Here is a 22,452-nt window from a genome sequence, read left to right as displayed (position 1 = left end):
GGCTCCAGCAGGCTAACCCTACCTCTCCCGCCACCCCCTCAAATTGCCCTCCCACCTCTGCACGCTTTCTGACGCTGTTTGAGTATCTTGTCTGTGGTCTTTGTGTTGGTTGTCCCCTCTCCTAGTGATCACTGGGGGCTGCTCTTTCTCGGGAGCGTGTGGTGGAGGGGGCAAGGCTGGGCTGAGAGCCTGGCTGCGCAACTGGCCTCAGGCCGGCAGGGGGAGCCCACGAGCCACGAGCCTCGACCGTGGCTTAGGAGAGATGCCTCTAAGCCGGTCGGTGCTCCCTGCCTGGTGCCACCAGGGGCCCCAGCAAGGGAACCAGCCTGGGTGGACCCAGAGTCTGTGAGCAGATGAGGGGCCAGGCTTCCCACTTATCAACTGCAGGACCATGAGTAGCCTCCTAACCTCCCTGAACCTGTTCCCTCATCTGTAAAATGGGGACAGTTCCAGCTGCTCCCTTGATTCGTGCTGGGGGAGGCCCCAGCTGGGCATCTATCTGTGGGGGACCCTTTGCCAGAGCTGGGGCGACATCACAAACAGGCACCAGATCTGCCTGGCCCTGTGGCTCGTTGAGGAGGACGTTGTCCTGGCTCCCTGTGTCCTGCAGCCTACAAATAATGATGATGATGATGTAACTGATTGATATAACTGATTCAGTGCCACCAGCCTGCCTGGCTTTAGCATGTATGAATAAGCTTGACATTATTCTGCAAGGGCTGTCTTCATCCCCATTCTGTAAATGAAGCATTAGGGACCCAGAGGTGCGGACACGACTAGAAAGTAGCAGAGTTGAATTCTGAACTCAGGTCTGATGCCTGACAGACGCCCTCCACCTCTGTGGGCCTCCGTTTCCCCTTCTAACAAAGAGGGCGGGGCAAGATGTTCTAAGGGGCCCCTCCCGCTGGGCCCCCTCCTCATGTGCCTGTGGGAAGGAGGTTTGCATCCTTGGAGGAGGCAAATGTCCTGTGGGCGGTGGGGAAGCTCCCTGCCCACCTGACTCTCCTTCCTGCCCGCCCCGCCCTGTCCCTGCAGCCTTTCTGAAAGGCCTGAGTGACAAGCAGCGGGAGGAACATTACTTCTGCCGGGACTTTGTCAGGCTGAAGAAGATCCCAACATGGAAGGAGACAGCAAAAGGTAGGCCCTGGGCTGGGGAGGCCCAGCCGGCCGGTTGCTGGTGGCCCCTTCAGATCCAAGTCTTGGGAGAATCGTACAGACAAGGCCAAGACCTGGCAGCAGCATTTACTGGGTTTTTGCTAGGTGTGGGGCACTTTGCAGCATCACCGCATTTAATTATTAACACAGCCTGAGGCAGATTCACTTTTTATCCCCATTGTATTGTTGGGAAACTGAGCCCTAGACCCACCACCCCGTGGCAGCTGGAGCTGGTTTTGCCGCTGTGGTGTAGCTGCCGGCAGCATGCGTGCTGGTGAGCATCTCGGCCCCGCAAATTGCATGCCTGGTAACGGGGAACCCGGGTCAAGTCACTTAACCTCCCTGGGCCTCGTTACCTCGTCTGTAAAATGGGGGTGGATGGCATTAATACTGTACCCAAGTGTAACATTGTCGTGAAGATTTAGGGAGATGAGGGTGTGCTCCACATAGTAGGTGCTTAATCAGAGTGGGCTGTCATTCCGGGTTCATTGGTCTCCATGTGGCAGGCTGCCTCCAGAGGTAGAGAGCGGTTGATGGGGGCTTGCCTGGCCTGTGACTCCACCCCCAGCCTCTGCTTGTTCCAGGAGTGACCGTGAAGGTGGAGGAGCCCAAGTACAAGAAAGACAAGCAACTCAATGAGAAAATCTCCCTGTTCCGAGGTGACATCACCAAGCTGGAGGTGGACGCCATCGTCAATGCGGGTGAGTGGGGGCTTCTGGCTGGCCTGAGCCAGAGACCAGGGTGGCCGCCTCATCACTATGCCAGGCATGAGTGGACGCCACCTGGCTCCAGTGAGGCTCGGGTGGCTGGATGGGGATGGGCTGCTGGCGCCGTGGGAGCCCAGCATGTCAACAGCGCAGACTCCTCTCTCCTTGAAACCCTGACCCATCGTGTTGGGGGCGCCTTGGCCGAGCTGCCTCGAAGTTCTGAGACCCATTAGCGGCTGGGAAGGAATTGCATTTGGAATTGTGCCAGCTGCCCTGCCAGGAAGGCGGAGGCCAGATCTGGGTGGTCCGCCCTTGGGGGCTGCAGATGCCCCTGACCACTGCTTTCCTTCCTCAGCCTCCTGCCAGCCCTTCCCACTTCGGACTGGGGCAGGCGAGGATGTCGGGGGAGCATGTCAGGGGAGGGGTGGGGGCAGAGGCCCCTGCACTCATGCTCAGCTTCCTGCTGTGGCTCTTGCTGGCTTGGCAGTTTATTGTGATGAGTCGAGGAACCGGCTACTTCTCTTCCCTCTTGGGAGAGGGAGGAAGTTGGCTGCTCTCCTCCCAGGCAGTTGTCTGCTGGAGATTAGGAGTGTGGCGTCAAGATGGGGGTCAAGTCTAGCAGGTGCGCAGGTGGTTCATGAGACAAGGGCGAGTAGGGGCTGAATCAAGGGTGAGTGGTTGCCAAGCATTGAAGGAAGGAGCCTCCTCCTTAGAGAAGGGTTTGCAGACCTGGGCAGACCCTCTCATCTTGTGATTTGACTCATAGGGAAGCCCCACTGTGCGAGCCCCCTCCCCACCTGCGCAGTCTCAGGCACCCCCAGGAGCATCTCAGATCTCCTTCATCTCACCCTTGGGCTTGCAGCTGTTGTCTGACCCTGGCGCTGGCCAGGGCGTGGAGCGGCCAAGGGACTCTGGGTCTTGGTGGTGCCCATGCTGTTCTCGCTCAGTGACTGGGCTCAGGATACCTGGAGAGAGGTGGCTTCTCTGGGTCTGTGGTCTCGGTTGCATTTCCGACAGTGGCATTGCTGTATATCTCCCCAGTGGTGTTCGCAGAACTATGTGGTCACACGGGTGTTCCCTTCCCCAACATTGCCTGTCTCAGTACACAGGTGACCAGGCACAAGATTGTAGGAGTTCTGACTCCGAGCGGGGAGGGAGGTGAGGTCACCTTTGAGTTTCTGCTGGCGCTTCTTCTGCTGTGTTTCCCTTGGGCCACTAGGACAGTGGGTGGCAGTGAGGTCTCCATCTGCGGAGACATGGGGCTAAGACAGGTCAAGCTAGGTTGGCAGATGTCATAGTGGCCCAGGGGAGAAGGGTCTTCTTGATGCCTGGACCCTGGAGGGACTGGCCTTAGGTGCAAGGACCAAGCCTTGGGGTCCCGGCTGAGGGGACAGTGCCGCAGACCTATGAGGCTGCCCTGCCTGGTGTCCCAGCCCTGTCAGTCACTGGCAAGGGTGTGGGAGGCACCCTGCTGGTCCTTTTGTTGAGCTGCAAAGTGGTCAGAGGGAAAAACGGGGCATCTTATCAGTTCCTTCCTAGCCAGTTTGGTGGTTGGTGGCCAAGGTATGGGGACCAAGGCAGGGTGTCGGCTGGGATGCAGATGGAGTTGGGTGGGGGCTCTGGAGGTCACACGTGCGGCTGCAGGCATGATTAATGGCTCTTCCTGAGAGTGTGGCGGCTCTGTCAGCCTCCTGTGCTCTCTGGAAAGGACTTCGGTCCGGCTTCTTTTGATTTGCCGGGACTGGGGATGGCAGTGTTTGCTGCATCTCTCTGGGGTCTCCCTTTCTCCATGTAACTCCTAGGGCCTCTGCTTCCTCCTTGTGTGATGGGGATGGTGGAAAACCCACCTACTGGTTTGTTGGGGGCATTAGAAGCTGATGCTCATAAACTGTGATGCTCACGCAAGTGCCTGGCACGAACTGAGCCCTCAGCACCTGCTGCTGTTGTTGGTGCTGGAACTGATGCCACCGTTGTCACTCTGGATATCAGCCCTGTCCTAGGGATGCCAAGGGATGCTGGGCTTCTCCCACAGATGAGCAGTGTAAGCCTCCCCCTGCCTGCCTCAGTTTACTCAATACCTCTTGGTGTATGAGAAAGAGTCTCATGGGGAGAACTCAGAACCGGCCTGGAACCCCAGAAAACGGCCGAGGCGGGTCCTGGATGTGGGGCTTCCATATAGTCTGCATCCCCTGCAGACCCTCCTTCCAGGTTTGCCCAGCCCCGGTGTTTGGGTGGCCTTAGCACCGATCAGATCTCGCGGGTCCTTGATGGGCTTGGTACCCTCCAGCCTCCTCCCCGCCGGGTCCCCACGGCCTTGGCGCAGCGGGGGCCGCCGCCCACCAGGGGGCAGCAGAGATCGCGGTTCCCGAGCCCAGCAGCGCCCGTAAATCAGCCTGTTTATTAGCGGAATAAAAGTCGCGGCAACGCGAGGCTTTTCGGGGCTGCATAAATCTGGTCTGTGCCTCGTGAAACCCATATGTGCTTAATTCATATGTAAAGTTTCAAGCAGGAAGAGAATACGTGTCCATTAAATTCTATTTGACTTGATTATAATCATTAGCCGTGAATAATTGCTTCCCAGCGCCTTCCGCGGAGCCACCACAATGGGGAAAAGGAGCGAGCAATTATCTCGGGGTGGGAATTTTTTTAATTTTATTTTTGAAACCAAGGGCAGTGTTGGCTGCGCGGGATTGGTGGCCCATGGAAAGTGGTGGGGAGTCAGGCTGGGCTGGGGACTTGAGGTCCCCTGTGGAGCATCTGGATTTTCTGGGGGTGGGAGGGTCTCTTTTTGTGCCTGAGGCCAAATGGGGAGGAGTAGGGAAGGTGCCATCCTGCCTGGGCCTCGCTCCAGCTGCAGGGATCATGGAGGGGGAGTCTGAGGGGCTGGGAAGGGCTGGTGAGAGAAAGGGTCGATACCCTCAGAACCCTCTCCATCCTGAAGAGCCGTGGCTTGGGGATTCTTCTGCCCTGTGGGTGCTCTCCCCTCCCTGGAGAAGACCTAGGGATCTTTATAGAAGGCAGGGGCCACATGCCCTCCCTGCCTGCCCCCTCACTCCTCCCCTCTCCAAAGATTGGCTCCACGCATGGCCTCACTCCCAACTTTGGAAAAGCAGAGTTTCCTAACTGTCCCCCTAGCATTTGAAGTCCAGGACTGATTTTTACCCTACTCTGTTGGTAATTGAGATGTGATTGGGGGTGTATGTGGTGTGTGTGTGGCTGTGATGTGTGTGTGGTGTGATGTATGTCATATGGTATGTGGAGGTGAGGCTAGAGCAGAGAGTAGAAGAGTGTTTGCCTGGCTGGTGGCAGGGCTTGAGGTCACAGGGGACAGGACCAAACCCCCTCCCGCCCTCGGTAAGGGCAGGCCTCCCAGGGCCATCCTTGGTCCCGCCCTAGTGGCTGCTGACCGAGGCCACTTGCTCGGGCAGAGCCTGGAGAGTTTCAGGCTCCCACCATCTGTGCCTGCCACGGCTCCTGCCCATGGGGGCACACTGCATCCATCTTAATTAAATTGGGCTGCCACGCTGGCGAGATCAGCCAGGGAGCCCCTGCAGGCCCCCATTCTGGAGCAGGAGATTCTAGGGGGCTGTGCCTGCCTCTCCAGATTGGCCCCATGTCCCCCTGGCTGTGTCTGGGGATAGCCATGCCTGGCATCTCTGCCAGAGAAAGCTCTGGTCTAGTAGGTCTCCTGGAGTGTTAATGTCTTCTCTTTGCCACAGGGTGGAGGGTCAGCGGAGGGAGGCAGCATGACCTTGACTGGGTCACTTCCGTGCCCCTGAGTTTCCCAGCTTACTAGGCCTGTGCCTGTGGGCCCCTAGTTCACAGCAGACTGCTGAGTCCCAGGCAGGAAATGTCCCAGTACAAAGAAAGACCCTCATTCTTGGCCAGTCCAGGGTCCTGCTGCCGGCTTTGGCCTTCAGGGCTTAATGGGACACAGCAGGGGTGAATGTGATGCTTTGTGCAAACACAGACAGAATCTTTCACCATAAAACTGCCCTAGGCCAGCAATTTGGGGCCTTGGGCACAGAGGCCAAGGGCAGGTCGAAATCCCAGCACTCCAAGCCTCTTCTTCCCCATCTGAAAAATGGAGCATCGTTGTCCCCTCCCCAGGGTGAGTGTGAGGATAGCGTGAGTTCAGGCCCGTCCGGTGCAGGGCCCAGGCCTGGCGCGTAGCAAGCCCCCAGTAAATTACTATCAGGAAGTCAGCATGAGAGCAACTAAGTAGGATATAATGTGACACAGCACTGGAAGCGAGGTCTGAACAAAGTGCCACGCGACGCCTCAGGGACCAATTAATTCTGCGAGGAGGTGGCGGGAGGCAAGGAGGGTCAGGGGAGCCTTTGAGGGGCCCAGGCATGCAGGCTGGACCATGCAGAACAGGTGTCGTGTTTCACGGCGACAAGCTGGCCTCACAGGGAGATTTTTAAGCTGCTTATTTATTTAAAATAAGGCATGAAGTGGAGCCCTGTTTCCTTATGTCTTGGGCCTTTGATTTGTGAAAATCTGCCAGCTGCTTAGATCACCCTTCTCTCCCCAAGCCTTGCTTCACCCCTTCTGCTGCCCGGAGGGCCCGAAGAGCCTGGCCCCCTCACTGTCTCTGGGCCACAGCTCCGAGTCAGTGATTTAGAGACCGCCTTGATGGACTAGCAGGCAGGAGGGCCGAGGGATGCTGACTGCCTTGTGGGAAGTGATCTGACGCTAAACTGTCGCCATAAATCGCTTTATCTGTCACTTCAGATTTAAATGTGTTTGCTGAGGCTTGCCTGCCGGGCCTCCACAGCCGCCTTCAGCAGCAACCTCTCTGCAGTGGGCAGAGAGGGTGGGCGGGAACCTGTGAGCCCTCACTCACGGGACCTGGCCCCAGGGGAGCACAGCTGAGACCTCTGTCTCCGTGCTGACCACTTGGCTTCCCTGCCAGGCAGACAGGATTCTGATCCCTATTTCCAGTGATCAAACTGAGGCTCAGAGGCAGAGAGTCCATGCCCCAGCTCAGCAGGTGACTGAGTCAGAATTCGAACTCATGTGTGGCCCTTCATTTAGCAGCTGTACGGGTGGGTGTATTGTGCACCAGGCATTGTGGTAGGCCCTGGACTACAAAAGACTCAACCTCAATTTCCAAATGTAGAGTGAAACATATGAATGGAAAGGGACAACAGAGTGTAGGAGGGATGGGAGTTGCACCTGCAAGGGTGGGAGGCAATCTGGAAGGCTGCCTGGAGGAGGCAGCACCTGAGCTGAAAAGTGGGGAGCTGAGTCAGTAGTTGGACAAGGACATTCTAGGGGGAGAGAGGGAGAGTGCTGGCAGGGAGACGGTGAGGCAGGTGGGAGTCAGGAGAAGCTCTGGGGGTCTTGGAATGAGCCGAAGTCCCCCTGAGCTGAGGTTCCCCCTCTAGGTCTAGGCCGTATTCACACCCCACGCCACCTCTCCTGGCCTCCTGGTGTTATATCAGCCCCAAGGTGTCAATGAGAAACAGGCTCAGAGACTTGAAGCAATTTACCTAAGGCCACACAGGTAAACAGCAGTGGCACGGGGAAGGGAGGTTTGCCAGGCTCCAGAGTCTCCAGGAAATCACCCATTTTTTTAGGGTGAGTGGGAATACCTTCTCTTTGTTCCCTTTTCTGGTTTAAAACTTCGAGTGTGTTGTCATCTGTCCTCACTACAGGGAAATAGACAAGTGGGTTGGGTGTTTGGCGCAGTAGGTGGTCAATGCAGGAAAGATGGGTCCAGGTTTGTTGGCCCCACAAGGCCTTGTGGTGGCCTCCAGCTCCTGCCCCCGGGCACCCCCTACAGAGCCCTGCCTCTGGGGAGAGCTTGTTATGTGTGTTCCCTCTGGGCTGGGGGCTGCCCATGGGAACATCACCTCATTTCTGAGGCACACCCTACTCTTCCCCCAGTTTACAGATGAGGAGACTGAGGCACGTGTGGGGCCACACTGCTGAGTAAAGGGCTGAGCCAGGAATCTAACCCTCATCTGTAGAACTTGGGGTTTGAGAGGGAAGCAATCGAGTTTGCTTTTTCAGAAGCTCCCTCTGGGTCCAGTCTTGGGATGAGGGGCAGAGTGGATTGGGAGGCCGACAGGGAGGCCTGGGGTCCAGGTGGCACCCTCCCCACGTTAGAAAGTCCAGGACACCGGAGACAATGCCAAGGCCTGATTTCCACCACTGCTGGAGGAGGCGGCTCATTTCCACAAGGTCGAGAAGCGGTTACATAAATTCATAAATGATGAATCCCTCCTGAATTATTGAGATTCCCTCGAGGGCTCACAGGGCCTGGTCCAGTGAGCCGAGCTCTGGCCAATGTGCAGGACTTGAGGATCCTGGAAGGTCCTTCTGCCCTACAGTCTTCTGCCAAGTCTCTCTTTATTAGCCAGATCCTTCCCATCCTTCTATAGGGAACATGAAGGTGGGCCGTGGACCCTGGACCCGATGACCCTTTGTCCTGGGAGACTCAATAAATGAATGAATGAGTGATCAGAGGCCCTTGAGAGTTGGTCGGACAGCGGGAGGGACTGGATGAACCAGTGACCCCATCTGGGCCCCCTCCTCCTGCCCCAGCCCAGACCCCATCCAGCCCTTCTTGGTTGGTCATAGCAGTCAGGGCTGGAAGGGACAAAAGCATTGTGCAGGCGAGGACAGTGGAAGACTGCTTGTGAGGCTCAGTGACCCCGTGCCTGCCCCCAAGGCATTTGCAGTCTTGTAGGGGAAGACGGGAGCATCTGAAGCCCAGAGTGGGATGGCAACTCGCTTAGGGTCACACAGCAGGGAAGTGGCAAAGCAGGCCTTCCTGACTGCCAGCACTGGGCCCTTTCTCCGGGGCCTTTTTCTTCCCATCACAGCAGACACGTGGTTAGGAAAGGCCAGTGGGCTCCGCTGCCCACCGCCCCCTGTTGAGCAGCCTGCGTATGCTCTGTCCAGCTCCCCCGTCCTTGAGGCTGCCTGGCCTCAGCACCCGTGCCTGTGTGCCAGCCTGTGTCCCTGACGTGCTTTCCACCCCGAGCACTGAGCTGAGGAGGCCGGAGCTTGTGGGAATGTGTGTGTTTTGAAATTAATGGGGACCATTAAATTGGCCAAGCATGAAAAGGGCTGGATCTGCAGCCCTTGGCTCGCTCTCCCGGAATGATCCTCCAGCGCTTTGTCAAAGGGCTGCCCAGCCGGCTTCAGGCCACCACAGGAGGCTGTGGCTTGCCTGCCCATTTTACGCGTGGGTACCCTGTGTCCCTAGGAGGTGACGGGGGTCTGGCGCAGCACGTGAAAGCCAGGGATCCCCCAGGAACCAGGGGCCCCTTGCCTTCCTCTCAACGCTTAGCTCTGTGTAGACAGTGCTGTTTGCAGGAGTGTTGGGTTGAATCTGCTGTCTCCAGTCCTTTCGAGTGGGCTCACACATGTATCAGACCCTGACTCTGGGGACTCCTGGATGAGACCAGGCCTGAGCCCAACTTGGGGTGGCCTCTAGGACATAATATGACCTAAAAGAGAGTGGAAGGATCAGCCTTCGTTTCCCCACCTCCCACTCCAGACAGCCCCATCTGCCCTGGAGTCTCCATCACAGGACACTGCACCTGGGTATGAGTCCCAGCTCCATTGGGCACCAGCTGTGTGACCTCAGGCAAGTCCCTGCACCTTCCTGAGCCTCAGTTTTCTCATCTGTAACGGGGGTAAGAGTGCACTAAAGACCCACATCCCAGGTCCTTGTGAGTTTGCAAGAAGACAATTGGTGGGCAAACAGCGTCTGGGATAGAGGAAACCCGAGAAATGCCAGCTTTTGTGCCTGCGATTGTTGCTGCTTCTCTGGGTGGTGGTGGGGTGCTCGGACCCATGGAACTGGGCCTGCTGCGTGCCCAGTGCTTGGTTGGGCTGGGGACGGGGATGCTGAGGGCACCTCCTTCCTGTCCTCCCTGTGGTGAGCTGAGCACTTGCTGGGCCCAGAGAGGCTGAGGGAGGGCCTCTTCTGACCGCCAGCCCTTTGGATTTGGGGTCTCCTGACCATGAGCATGCAGGGCAGGCGGGCTCGCCCCACTCATTCCCCACTGCGGCGGGGCTGTCAGCATCCCTCTCTGCCTTCTGTCGGGGATGGTGTGTGTCACATGGGAACAGCCTGTTAGGCGCCGGCCATTAAGGCGGGGCAGGGGGTGCTCCCCCTCCCCACCGTGGGGGTGCTGACTGATGCTCTCCCTGTCAGAGCTCGATGGCCACAGCTGAGCCCGAGCTGGCAGAGCCGAAGCCACCTGCAGCCTCCAGCCCTCCCTCCCTCTCCCTTCCTTAGGGGTCTTCATGCATTTCAGAAGCTCACCTTTTGGGCTCATTTATTTATTTTGCAAATTATTTGTACTGATGCTTCCTCAGGCCCTGCTGGCAGCCATGTTTCCTGTGGGCTGAGGGCTCCCTTACCCTGCAATCTCGACTGCTCACTTATGCGAAGGGTGCGGCTGTCCTAGGGGTGGGTATGTGGTCCAGCCTGGGCTGGAGGGCCCCCAGGCGTGCAGCATGGGTTGGCCTCAGAGGCCTCTGGAGGCTAGGGCCATGGCTGCTCACCAAATAGGTTGGGATGAAATCCGGTTCCACTAACTGCATCTCTGGGCCTCAGTTTCCACATGTGCACCTCATGGGAGGATAAACAGGGAAAAATGAGTTAGTGCCTGTAATGCTTTGTGCGCTGGAGGGGCTCAGTCAGTGACAACTACTGTTCTTACTGGTGAGGTATCTCAGTGCACCACCTGCTAGACTGGAGCCCCTAGAGGGCAGGGGCCGGTCTGGTGATCCCAGGTCTCCCTCCCTGGACAGGGCCAGCACATGGCCAGTGCCCCTCCATGGTGGGGGCCTCCCAAGGATGTCTGCACAGTAGCTCCCCAGGAGGGACACAAAAGGACGAGAACTAATGACTGATCACAGCCAAGGACCATTGGGTGGAAGCAGGCTGCCCAGTGGGCACAGCTGTTGGGGGAGACTCCTGCTGCATGCACACCGGGCAGGGAAGGGACCGCAGCTATTTATATCCACGTGGGAGTGTCAGAAGCCAGTGAGGACTTGGGGATCAGGAGCTTGGGCTGCAGCTCCGGGGGAGGACAGGTGCTGGGATGTGATGCTGGGTCTGACAATGGGCCTGGGAGGCAGCAAGCACAGGCGGACATGGCCTGCTGGCATCCCCCGCTTCGGTTCATTAAAATCCCATCGGCTGCACCCCATTCCCAATGGCAACAAGTGGTCCTTGTACAGCGGTACCCACCCTCCTCCTCTGCATCACTGCCCCCCCCTCCTCCTTCGGACATTGTACTTGCCATAAAAATAGGAGCTTAGCTGCGGTGGCCGCGTAGCATGTGGGAAGAGAGAGGCCCGGCTGTCAGCCATCCCCCTGCCGGCAGGCCTTGCGTCTGTTTTATTATTGCTGCCTGGCTGTATTTCACGTAGGTTTAAACATCATCAAACGCCACATCCCTTTTGAAAAGCAAGAGCTGCCTTGCTGAGTATGTTGAGGAGAAACAGGAACATTAAAATCTACGAAGCAAATGGCCCAGAATTGACATTTGCGATGGGAGCTTTGCAGCTCTGTCAAAGGAGCTGAAACCTGCCTGGCAGCCAGCAGGGAACTTTCTGGTGAGGCTCATGGGTCACACAAAGGTGGGGCAGGTTGTAGCCAAAGCCTTGGGGTTTGGCAGGGAGGGGACGAGGGTGGCATAGGCAGGGCCAGGGGGTGATAAAATTCTCTGGGTCACCTGACCACCTCTTGTGCCTCCCTGGCCTTGCCCTTGACTCAGACTCATCTCCCTCCTAACAAGGCAGATGGGAGTCCCCTCTGGTGCACAGAGCAGGGTGCTGGGCTCTGGGGCTTGAGACACGTCAGAGGACAGATAGGACAGGGCTGCCTTGGCTCTTTTGACCTTGACCAGGATACATCTCCCCTCTGAGCCTCCGTTTCCTTGTCTGTAAACCTGGGTGAGTGACATCCCCTCCAAAGGTCGCTGAGAGGATGGAGGTGTGTATAAATGCCCAACAAGCTGCTGGAACTCAATAAATGGTGACTGTTATCACTGAGCAAGTGGGCGTTTGAGCTGGAATTGATTTTTTTTAAAATGTTTAACCTACCTATTTCCACTGAAAAATAGGCGTAATAAAACTGGGGAACCATTAAACCAGGAATAAAAAGAAATAAATGAGGGGAGGATGCTGACCTGGGCATCTCATAAGAATGTGCCCTGTGCTCTTGGCCACACCTGGAACCCTTTGGCCTGGATGTTTTTGGTATGACATACTTTCTGACCTGCCAGCGTCTCACCTGGTTCCTGGTTCTGTTCAGTGCTACCACCTGCCATGGGATACTGGTGTCTGGTCAACCGTGGAAGGACCATGGTTCATCCCCACCCTTGTATTTTATGTTCTTGGTGACTGCTTGGGGCAGCTTGGCTCCTGGCACTTACCATGGCCCCATCCAGAAGATATCTCAAAACTAGGCCATTGTAACAAATCTGTTGCAACTGAATATGAAAAGCAGCCCTGAGCTTCCTGGCAGCCATAGCAAAATGGGAAACAAGACTTCAGGTTCTGTAACTCTAAACTTGGAAATTCAAATATACTCCAGCTTAATGCCTCTTTCTCCTTCTTTCTACTCTCTCCCTTTTTTCTTTATTCTCTCCCAACTATTCTTTATTTCCCCTGCAGATGCTTCATAGCTCGCTCCAGAGCCCCCTCCAGTCTCACTCTCTCAGTGCACTGCTTTGCTCCTGACTTGGGAGGCCCCTCTGCCCTCCTGTTTATCGCGGTCCATTCGCTGACTCATGTCAGCGGCCTGGCCTCTGGGCTGCTTGCCTTGCTCAGGCCCACTGGGTCTGCCACTGTGACTTCTCTCAGATGAGCCAGTGACTAATAAGGGTTGCCCCCAGGGGGCCAGCAAAATCTTTCCCTCCTTAATATCAGAGTTTAAAAATGTGTCACCATCGATTTGAAGAAAAGACTTGTTCCTGCTGAGAAAAGCGGCCTGGAGATTTGTCTCGCCTTAGGAATCACACAGGCAGCTGCATAAATTCCAGAGCCACAGAGGCTCTCCATGCAAATGCCGACTCTCAGCCCACAGCCAGCCTGGAGAGCCCCGCAGAGCCCACCCCAAGCTCCCGTGGGCTGGCCTCCTACTCCCCCACTGTTCGTGTTCCCACGGAGACCGCAGGATCCGCTTTGCAGAGGGCATCCTTGTTTAGAAGAGCCTCATTTCTCTCCACTTCTTTGTGGTTAAGCCAGAGGCTGAGCCCGCGGCTAATTTCATGTCACGATATGTTTTAATCCTGGAGAAGGAGGAGTGACTTCTGAGTGGGGGGCCCCACAGGACCGGGGGGGTGGTCCCCTCCTTTATCCTTGTCCATGGAGCTGTTGGCTATTCAATGGATCTGCCCTGAAGGTGGGATTTTTAGGGATCTGGATGTCCTGTCTCCTGACCCTGTTTCATCCTTGCCTGGAAGGGATTGTTGGGGTCATTTCGTCCATCCCCCTGTCTCTACCTAGGCCCCCTCCCCTCTGGCGGGCAGGCCTGCCCCCTATGCTTTGCCCCCAGACTTAGCCCAGCCTCCTGCCCCACAGCCGCAGGCAATGGTCCCCCCTCATCTAGCAGCTCTGTGAGCCCAAGGTAATCATGACAGCAATGACCTAGAAGGTGGCTTCTAGTATTCCCACTTTTCAGACTGAGAAGCAGTGGTGCTAGGGTGGTAAGTGACTGGTCTCAGATAAGTCAGGAACTTTGGACCAGATCCTGGGCACTTTCCACTATGTCACATCGTCTTTGAGTGAGTGAATGAATGAGGGGCAGTGGGCTCATGGCAACCACTCGTAGTTCTAGGCGTCTGCTGAGTTCTGGGGAGTGGCCAGGGTGTCAACCCAGGATCGAGGTGTTTGGAGAGCTTGAGGGTGGTCAGGGGACCCCATCCCCCTCCTGCTATGTGGAGGTCATGGCAGCCACCTTTGTGATGGTGTTATTTGTCCTCCCGGAGGGCTTAACCCAAGTATGGCGAAGAGCAGGACAGTGGGTTTGGCTGCCTAAGGTGCCCGCCTCAGTATGGACAGTCTCTCCTGCCCCGGCTGCAGTGGGGTGACCTTGGCTGGCACCAGGCTGGTTGCTTGTAATCTGCAGTCTGGCTCTTCTATTGGGAGCCTGGTAACAGGTGGGAGATGGGTGGGCACAGGGTGCTAATGAGCCCTCCTTGGTTTTGGGGGAGCCAGTGCAGCCAGTGAAGGGCAGTCAGGGAGAAGGTATGCAGGCAGTTTGCAGCCTCCCTGGCTGCTGTGACCCCTTGGAACATGTGCTGAGCAGTGGTTTATCACCTGGTGCAGGGAAGTCTGTGGGCTGGCCCTACGCCTGCCACCCCCAGCTCCAGGAGGAGTCCCGTAAGGGCTCTCAGCAGCCATTACTCTGGGAGATGAGGGGCTTTATTTTGCCCGACTCCCTAAAGGTTACTGCCTTTATGGACTTTGGAAATCAGTGTTATGGCCTCTGTTGTTCGTCTGCTGAACTATGTATGGCAAACGCTGGAGGGAAATGAACCGCAGGGTTGCATCTGGCCCTGCAAGATCAGGTGGCCGAGGGTGAGGGGCAGAGCTAACATGTGTCCTCCACACCTGTGTCACCTTTTAGGGACTGTCATAGCTGGAAGAGGGGCAGGGATGATGTGCACCAGAGGGGGCCCTGGAATTCTAATGGGAGGGTCAGCCTGAGGCTTCAGGACCTGCCCCTTTTGCAGGCTGGTTCCCATTGAGCTGGGCTGGGCTCGTGAAAGTCATCCTTTCTTCCTAGACACCCAGCTCCACCAGCTGTTTCCCCTTGGGTGCCATCTGGGAACCCCGCCAGCCACTGGCAGTGTAGAATTCTCAGTGTAGTGAAAAATAAGCCCTCTGGGTTTTGCCAGCTGAGATGCAGGGCTGGCAGTGGCTCCCACCTGCAGAAGGTACTTTGTCTTCCAGCAAAGTTGGCCTGCCAGGAGCTGGGCGGGGTGTAGAGATGGAGTGGGGGCATTCAAAAGCCCCACATAAATTCCCCTCCCTTCCCCAGGCCTGAGGACCCTCAAGGGAGGCCCTGAGGGTCTGCCCCAAGACAAGGCTGCTGCTTTCCTCCTCTCTTGATATGCGAAGAGCTCCTACAAATCAATAAGAAAAATGGGAAAAAGATGTGGACAGGCAGTTCCCAGTTGGAGAAAAACAAATGGTCAGTAAGCAAGAGAAAAGATGCAGAACTTCGCCGGTAATCAGGAAGAGGCTAATTGAAATAAGAGTCATCATTCTCCGTCCCTGGGGAGGATGCTGCGGCTGGAAGTATTGATATGTGCACGTGTGGTGTGGCGGTGGTAGCAGTAGCAGGAGACAGGCTTTCCTGGGCTCACCCCTGTGGCTCCCACCAAACCAGCACATTGTAGGTACTTGGAAACACTTGCTTTGTCCCAGAAAACACGTAGAACTCCTCTTTGCTCACAGTAGGTCTCAGCAGGGCCGCCACCACTGCCTTTATTGGCCCTGGTTTGCCATGCCTGTCGCTGGAGACGCTCCTGTGGGCATTGGCACCGGCCTCATTCCCACCTCCCTCGCCCCAGGGTCCACATGCGTCTTTGGCTGTGGTCTTCCTGGGCCTGGCCTCATGTGGGGTGCATGCCATTCCCTGCTGCTGGGCAGTGCCTCTGGGTTTCCACTCTCTCTGCAACCGCATGGCTGGTGCCAGGGCTGCCCTGCACAACTTGGGGGGAGGGGGGATTCATAGAGAGCACAGTGGAAATGGGGACCCCCCAGAGTTGGGCGGCCCTTGCTGTTATCATGACTTCTTCCAACACCCCTGGGATCCTTGATTTAGGGAAAGTCTTGCCCTAATAGTGACCTTGGCTCCCTGAGCATCCTGGCTGGCACACCCACACCATCTGGCCCCAGAACCTTTCCTACCCTCTCCATTCCAGCCCAGCTAAATGATTCAAGGCCTTATAACTGCATGTTCTCTCTCACTTACTGGCCTTTGCATGGGCTCTTCCTCCTGCCAGGAGCACCCTCTCCTCCCATTTTCACTTGGCTGACTCTGGTCATGCTCCAGGTCCCAGCTTAGATGTCATTTCCTTCAGGAACCTGCCCTGACCTGGGTTAGGCGTCCCTCCCGTGTACTCTGCTCTGTAGCATGGCTGTTTATTCACTCATCAGGCTCTGGGTTCTGGGGCTGCAAGGCGGAGTAGGGGAGATGTGGCCCAGGCTGCTGGACACCTTGGAAGCCTCACCGTTACCTGCAGTGACTTGATCCTGGAGGCAGACCTGTCGGGAGGGTCAGGAAGGGGGAGCTGGGGAAGCCTCCCAGACACGGGGTGGCTCAGTGTCTTGCACCGGGAGCAGGGAAGCCAGAAGGAGGTGGGGGCGGGGGGGCGGCTGCTCAGGGGGGCCTGATCACTCTTTTTCTGTCTGCCCTAAGAGGACAGCCCTTATCTGTTGAGCCCCATGTGGCCAGACCACAGCAGAGCTGCCTTTGATGCGAGCTCAAGGGGGAGAGCGCATGTCCTACTTCAAAGGGCTTCAGTCCCGGGGATCCGGGGATCCAGGTCTCCAAGTACTCCTCCTCCTGCCCACCTGCCCCTCATGCGCCTCCCTGGGCAAAGCCAGCCAGCAGGAGAGCCCAGGCCTGGGGGAGACCCCAGCCTTGAGCTTGGCCCCAGGGATCCCTGGCAGCCTCTTCTCTTGGCTCCCTCCTCCCTGTCCTCCTGGCCCTGAGGCCCAGCCTTCAGCCAGTCTTCTCTTTCCAGCCCCCCCGAGCTGAGGAGGGCACAGCCTCCTTACTTCATTCGGAGAGTATGGAGTAATGAAGGCCCGCCTCTTCCTCTAAGAGACACTCAGTGTGTGGTGGGGGCAATGGGGACAGCATGGGGTGTAAGTGCCTAGATGGGGACTCCAAGGCGCTGTGGGTGGTCGGGGAGGGCTTCCTGGAGGAGACCTGCCTGGGGAGGCTTACTTCCCTGTAGTGATTTCTGGTGGTGGCTCACCTGAGCCTTTCGCTCCAAGTTCACAGATCCCCAGTCAGACCACCTAATGGGCCAGGACCTGGGTCCCATGCTAACCTCTGTCACTGTGGCCTTGGGCAGGCTCCTTAGGTCTGGGCATTGGTTTACTTGCTTGAAAACGGGGATGAGCGAGGATGGAACACGGTGACAGATGTCTGGCGCCTGGCACCATCGGGCCATGCTGCCTGGCCTCTCACAGATGCGCACCCCTTTAGGAAATCCCCCCTAATTATGAAGTTCCAGATCTGGGCAGGCACACGGGAAGGAAGCACTTTCATTAAGAGATCCCGGCACACAGCCCGGCCGTGCTACGCGTCGATCCATGCCAGCTTCCTGAGGACCAAGGCCTCGCTGAGCCCATCTCCCGAGTCTTCCTGGTGACAGATTCCATCTGCCAGCCCTTGGGGAGCCGCCATCCCCAGCGATGGCCCCTCGGCCCTTCACCCTGGGCTTGTAATCTCAGCTCTAAGGGACTGCACTCCCCTTCTCCGGCTCCGCCACAACTAATCCATTTGCCAGGGCCCCGATCCAAGAGAAAGCTAATTAAAGAATTTCTGCTCCTGGCTCAGCCTGGTCTTTGAAGATTCCCCTTGGTCTTCCTGGAGTATCTGAAAACAGGTGGAGAAAGGGGGCCTCAGAAAGGGTGTCATATAAGCCCCCAGAGCCTCAGTAATAGGCTTAATCCCCCGAAGCTGGCAGGCGTCAAAGGGCCCTCGGCCCAGCACTGCTGAGAAGGTGCTCAAGGCTCGTGACCCTGGGGGCCCCAGACCATATGGCTCCCCGTCCCTGGCTTTCTGTGAACGTGCGAGTGTCAAGGCCGTGGAAGGACGGGGCGGGGGCCCCTCACTGCACGTTCTGCAGAACAGTGAACAGCACGGAACCCGGTGGCTCGGAGCCTTCTTGTCTGTGACTTGGGGAGTCCCAGCCTCGAGGGCTGCTGCAGTGGCCTCCACAGTGGCACAGAGCAGACACCGGTCAGATGGGCTTGCTTCCTCCCTGCCGCTCCCTCCAGAGCCCCCCATGCCAGCAATGTTTCTTTCAAGAGCTTGTTTGCCTCTTGGATATTTTAATCAACCAATCACAGATATTTATTCAACACTTACCAGCAGAATGTGTGGTCCATAGGCAGGGGTCTTTGGGGTCCTGCTCACTGCTGTGTCCACATCTGAGCGGGGCCTGGCACACAGTAGGTGCTCAATAAAGACTTGGTGATCGTGTGGATGGTGGTCAGGTCCTGAGAGAGGTAGTCTTTGCTCTCTCAGAGCTTAGACTATAGCTGCCTTCAGAAAACACCTACAGTGTCTTTGGGGGAATCACTGAGCCCCGAAATGTGGGGTGGGGGGTCTTTGAGCCAGCCTTCCTTGTCACTCTGAGCTTTGGCCAAGCCTGGTATAACCCTGGGGAGAGTTGGGGCATCTGCTGCCACGCCAGCCCCTACCCTTACCCCTCCCAGGTCCCTGCTCCCTGATTTCCCTTGCAGTACTGGGGTTACAGGGGACATTTAGACCTGCAGTTCCTTATGCAGGGACCTCCCGGGCCTGCAGCCTGGAAGTAAAACTGATAAAAACCTGCCACTGAATTCTGGGTGGCAGTAAATTACTTAACACCTGAAACAGGTTGAAATGTGGCCACTGTGGCTTTTAATAAGCCCATCTCCAATGCAGCCGCTTCCGCGGGGGGCCGGCCAGTCTCTTTCCGAGGCATAATTTCATCGCGTCCCAGTCTTGGCAGCAGCGCAAATAAGATTTCACTTCCCCTGTAAATCTCTGCAGGGGGAGCACCGAGATTTCATTTGTGCTGTCAGTTAGCAGCTCTAGGGAACCTATTTACCCCACCTTGGGAGGAGAGGGTCCTTTGGAGGCGGAGGCGCTGGTGCTGGACCTAGCTGCGGTGGGCCATGCCAAAGCAGGTGCTGACAAGAGGATGAGGAATGTGGAGGAGGGAGGGGAAATAGCCACTGGGTGGCCCAGGGGAACACTTGGTTGTGGGCACCTGAGAGTGGATGAGCAAGCTCCACCCTGACCTTCTGAGGCAGCATTTCGGGACTGTCTGGGGACCTCAGACCCGTCCAGGACCTCAAATGCAGAGTGCTAAGCACTGGCCACGGAACTTGGGTACGGGGTGGGATTTGGAGTGTTAGACCTTTCCTGAGTTTTGTCACTTCTTCTCTGGGATGCTTGGCGAGGCCTGAGAAGCCTCCTGGGGAGTGGGAACAGGAGTAGGGAAGCTTCTGGAACCTTGTGGGAGCCGGGTAAGAGCAGGGTCTAGGGATGGGGATGGTGGCCACCCACTCTTTCTCCTACTTGAACTGGAACTTTCAGTCCTGAGTCTAACCAAGCAGGAGGAGTTGGATACATGAAGAGAGGCCCTGGGCCTCGGGGTGCCCCTCGGCTTCAGGGCAGCTACCTGGGGGGCTTACCCCACACATGTCTGTAACCTCAGTGATATGTGAGTCCTGAGATTTCTTTGTGAAGGAAAAGACTGGAAACTGGCTTGGCTGGAGCGGGGGTGGCAGCAGGGGTTCCCGGGTTTGTGGGGAGACCACCCTGTCTCCCAGGGTCCATCTGAAGGCATGACAGGGAGACAGGGGCTTTTCACCGTCAGTCTGTCGCCTCCACCACCCAGAGCTCACGCCCCCTTCAGGGACCAGCCAGTTCTGCTTGCTCTCCTGTGAGGATGTGGCTCACTACCCCTCAGGCCACCCGCACAACTTCAGAAAGGGCCAGTGATGTTTGGAGGATCTTTCCACTAACCTGAAATGCTGATCCTGGAACCTCCTCCACGGTTCCTGGTGGTTTCCTCCTGTGGGGCCCATCTCTGGGCCTGTAGTCCCTGGGCCACTTAATTAAGACCTAACGTGCCCCCACCCCCGCCCCTGTTCTCCTGCAGCCTAAAGCTCGGGTCAGCCGGAGATTCCCTCTGGCAGGTTTCGGGAGCCGGCCACAGACCTCAGGTGAGGTCGGGGTGGCTGGAGGACCAGGTCCTGTTTGGACACTGCTCCTCTGTGCAGACTGGGGGCACTTTGCTGTTGCAGAGACACCTGGGCCTCCTTGCGGGAAGCACCAGCCTGGTTCTGTGCCCAGGGGCTGGGGGCGCTGGGTAAACCCTGGGGGCGCCCGGGATGCGGCCTGTACTCCCTGGGCAAGCAGAGGGAAACCAGCGCCCAGTCCTCTCACAGAAGCTCCAGCACACATCAGCAGGGTCAGTGCTGCCATGGTGGTAAACATGAGCAGTGGGCTGCCATCATGCACACGTTTTACAGGGGTGGGAACTAAGGCACAGGGAGTGAGCGGTGGAGTCTGTGGGTCTAACCCTGTTCTGAGGGACTCCAAGGACAGCCGTGGCATTAATGCACGTGGCCATGAACTCTTCCTGGGCAGAACTTCTATGAGTTCTGGGGCCTGAGGAACATAGTCTGGGAAACTGGCCCTCCTGCCCCGGCTTGAAGGAGGCCCCTTGGGCACCTGGTTTGTGGCGCGGCGGCCAGGGTGTGGAGGGTGAGGTGAGCTGGGAGAGCCCCGCGCCCCCCTCCTGCTGCCCTCTGGGAGAGGCTGGACGGAGAGAAGTAAGACCGTCTCATTACTGGGAGGCCCAGGCTGCCGCTCTCGGAAAGTCCCCGCCTTGGACTGAACATTGACTGACTGATGGGTTGGTTGATCGATATGCTGCTGTTTATTGACTCACCCGCTCCCTTCACGTTTCTGGTGCCTCCAGTGGGTCGGGACAGTGCCCTCTGGGATCTGAAGGGGTGGAAGGTGAGAACTGCCCGCCAGGGGCCCCTAGAGAGCGAGGTGCTGGAACCAGTCACCTGTGCAGATGAGAACCAGCAGGTGTGGACCCAGGCTGGGCGGGGTAGAAGGGGGCGGCCTTTCCAGAGGCAATGCCTGAATTGAACCTTTAAGGGCCTTCCACGGCATCCGGACTGAGAGGTCAGCACAACACAGACCTGGAGCCCGGGACAGGTCGGGGCCTGCACGGGGAATGAACTGCACTCAGCAGACAGTCCTGTGCTTACAGGGGAAGCGGAGTCTTCCAGAGGGAGGCATGGAATTGGACTTGCCGTCCTGCCCTGCCTCAGAGCTTCTGACGGGCCATGTGTCAGTCTCTTGGCCCCCTCCGAGTCCTTCTCTTCCGAGGAAACGCCCTCAGTGGAAACCCGGCTCCCCAGGGAGCCTCCCTCCCCCGACCAGGTCAGGGCTCCCGTTTCCCTCCAGGAGGCAGGAAGGATGCCCCACTCCAGCACATAGTAGACCCTCAGTAAATACCTACTGATTGGCTGGCTGATCATGTTCTAGAAAAATCACTTGGCAGCCCTGGGGAGGGGAGCTCAGATGAGGAAGAGCAAGCGGCCCTCCGGAGCTCCCACTGTGTGCTGGGGCCTTAGGAAGAGGTCGGAGAAACAGACTTGGTCCTTTCCCTGAAGCCCACCTGGTCCGCTGCCCTTTGGAAGAGTCTCTCTGGGCTGTTCCTGCCCACAGGGGGTGAGCAGTGAGGACTGAGAGAAGAGGATGGAGGGGAAAGAGGCACCTGTGAGATCGGAGCACCCCATGTACCCCAGCCAGGCCACCCACCATCAAGGCACATCCAGAAATAACTTTGCTTCCTTGGAATATAAGAAAAGCTCATTAACCCGTATCCAGATGTGAAATTGGATCTAAGGCAGAAGTAATGGGTTCTTATTTTAGGTTACATTTAGCAGAAACTGCTATTGTTCTCATTGACAATAATATTTCTCCTTTCCCCTGTCTTTGGGATGTGAGATATCAGGCGAGGCCTGGAGAGTTGTGAATGCACTGGGTGTGTCTAGGGGATGCGGGGCATCGGGTGGGGGGACCCAGGCAGGCATTCTCCAGGCAGAGGAATAGCTATGTCCCCAATGCCCGCACAGTTCCAGGCTTATCTGGGTGCCCACATGGTGGCCGGAGCCTCTTGCAGGATAATCCACAGCTCCTATTAACACATCTCCATGTGGAACCCTCTTGGAACCTGCCTTTAGCTGCTGGTCGCCCTCCCCAGGGCCTGTGGGATGGGGTCAGAGCTCCTTTCTCCGTCCTGTGGCAGAATCGTTATTTTGGTTCCCTTGGTGCCCACCCCAAGCCTCCATCCCGTCCAGCCACCACCAGTGTGCCAGTGGACCCAATAGCAGGGCTGACCCTCGGGATGGAGCCTGGGGAGAGGGTGTGGGCAGCCGAGACCATGTAGGTGACAGATCTGGGCCCCAGGCACACTGGGCCAGTGAGCTGAGAGTCACTGTAAAAGCTGAGAGGACTGTAAAAGTTAAATCTTTCTATTTATTTCAAGAAAGGACAAGGAAAGTGGACTTGGACATTTTATATGAAAACAGACAAACAGAAAATAGGACCAAACAGTTCATCACATTCATCTCAACATTGAAGTTTCAAGGCACCTACAAGAAGGAGGCCCAAGGGCGGTTCGCAGTGCACTTTGGTTTGTGTTGTCGTCGTGGTGGGTGTCTGGTGGGGAGGTGGGGAGGGAGCCCGGGGTCTGGGGGCCAGGCTGGGGCCGCCAGCCAGGTGTCTGGTGGCAGCAGGCAGGAGCAGAAGTCCCACCACTCAGACCCCTGAGACTGCTTTGCC

The 22,452-nt window shown here is 57.1% G+C and overlaps 1 protein-coding gene across 4 annotated transcripts in view; it reads left to right on the top strand.

Annotated features, from left to right (window-relative positions):
- MACROD1 (mono-ADP ribosylhydrolase 1) overlaps nucleotides 1-22,452 on the top strand; it is a 143,626-nt gene that overhangs the window by 9,371 nt on the left and 111,803 nt on the right. For all 4 annotated transcript variants that reach the window (XM_032489684.1, XM_032489683.1, XM_032489682.1 and 1 more), the window contains exons 2-3: nucleotides 1,036-1,137; nucleotides 1,740-1,856. In XM_032489684.1, coding sequence (XP_032345575.1) covers nucleotides 1,036-1,137; nucleotides 1,740-1,856 — 219 coding nt within the window. The remainder of the gene's footprint in view (nucleotides 1-1,035; nucleotides 1,138-1,739; nucleotides 1,857-22,452) is intronic.

Source organism: Camelus ferus, chromosome 10, assembly GCF_009834535.1.
Source record: "Camelus ferus isolate YT-003-E chromosome 10, BCGSAC_Cfer_1.0, whole genome shotgun sequence".
Lineage (NCBI taxonomy): Eukaryota > Metazoa > Chordata > Mammalia > Artiodactyla > Camelidae > Camelus > Camelus ferus.
This window is presented reverse-complemented; position numbering and strand designations above follow the sequence as displayed.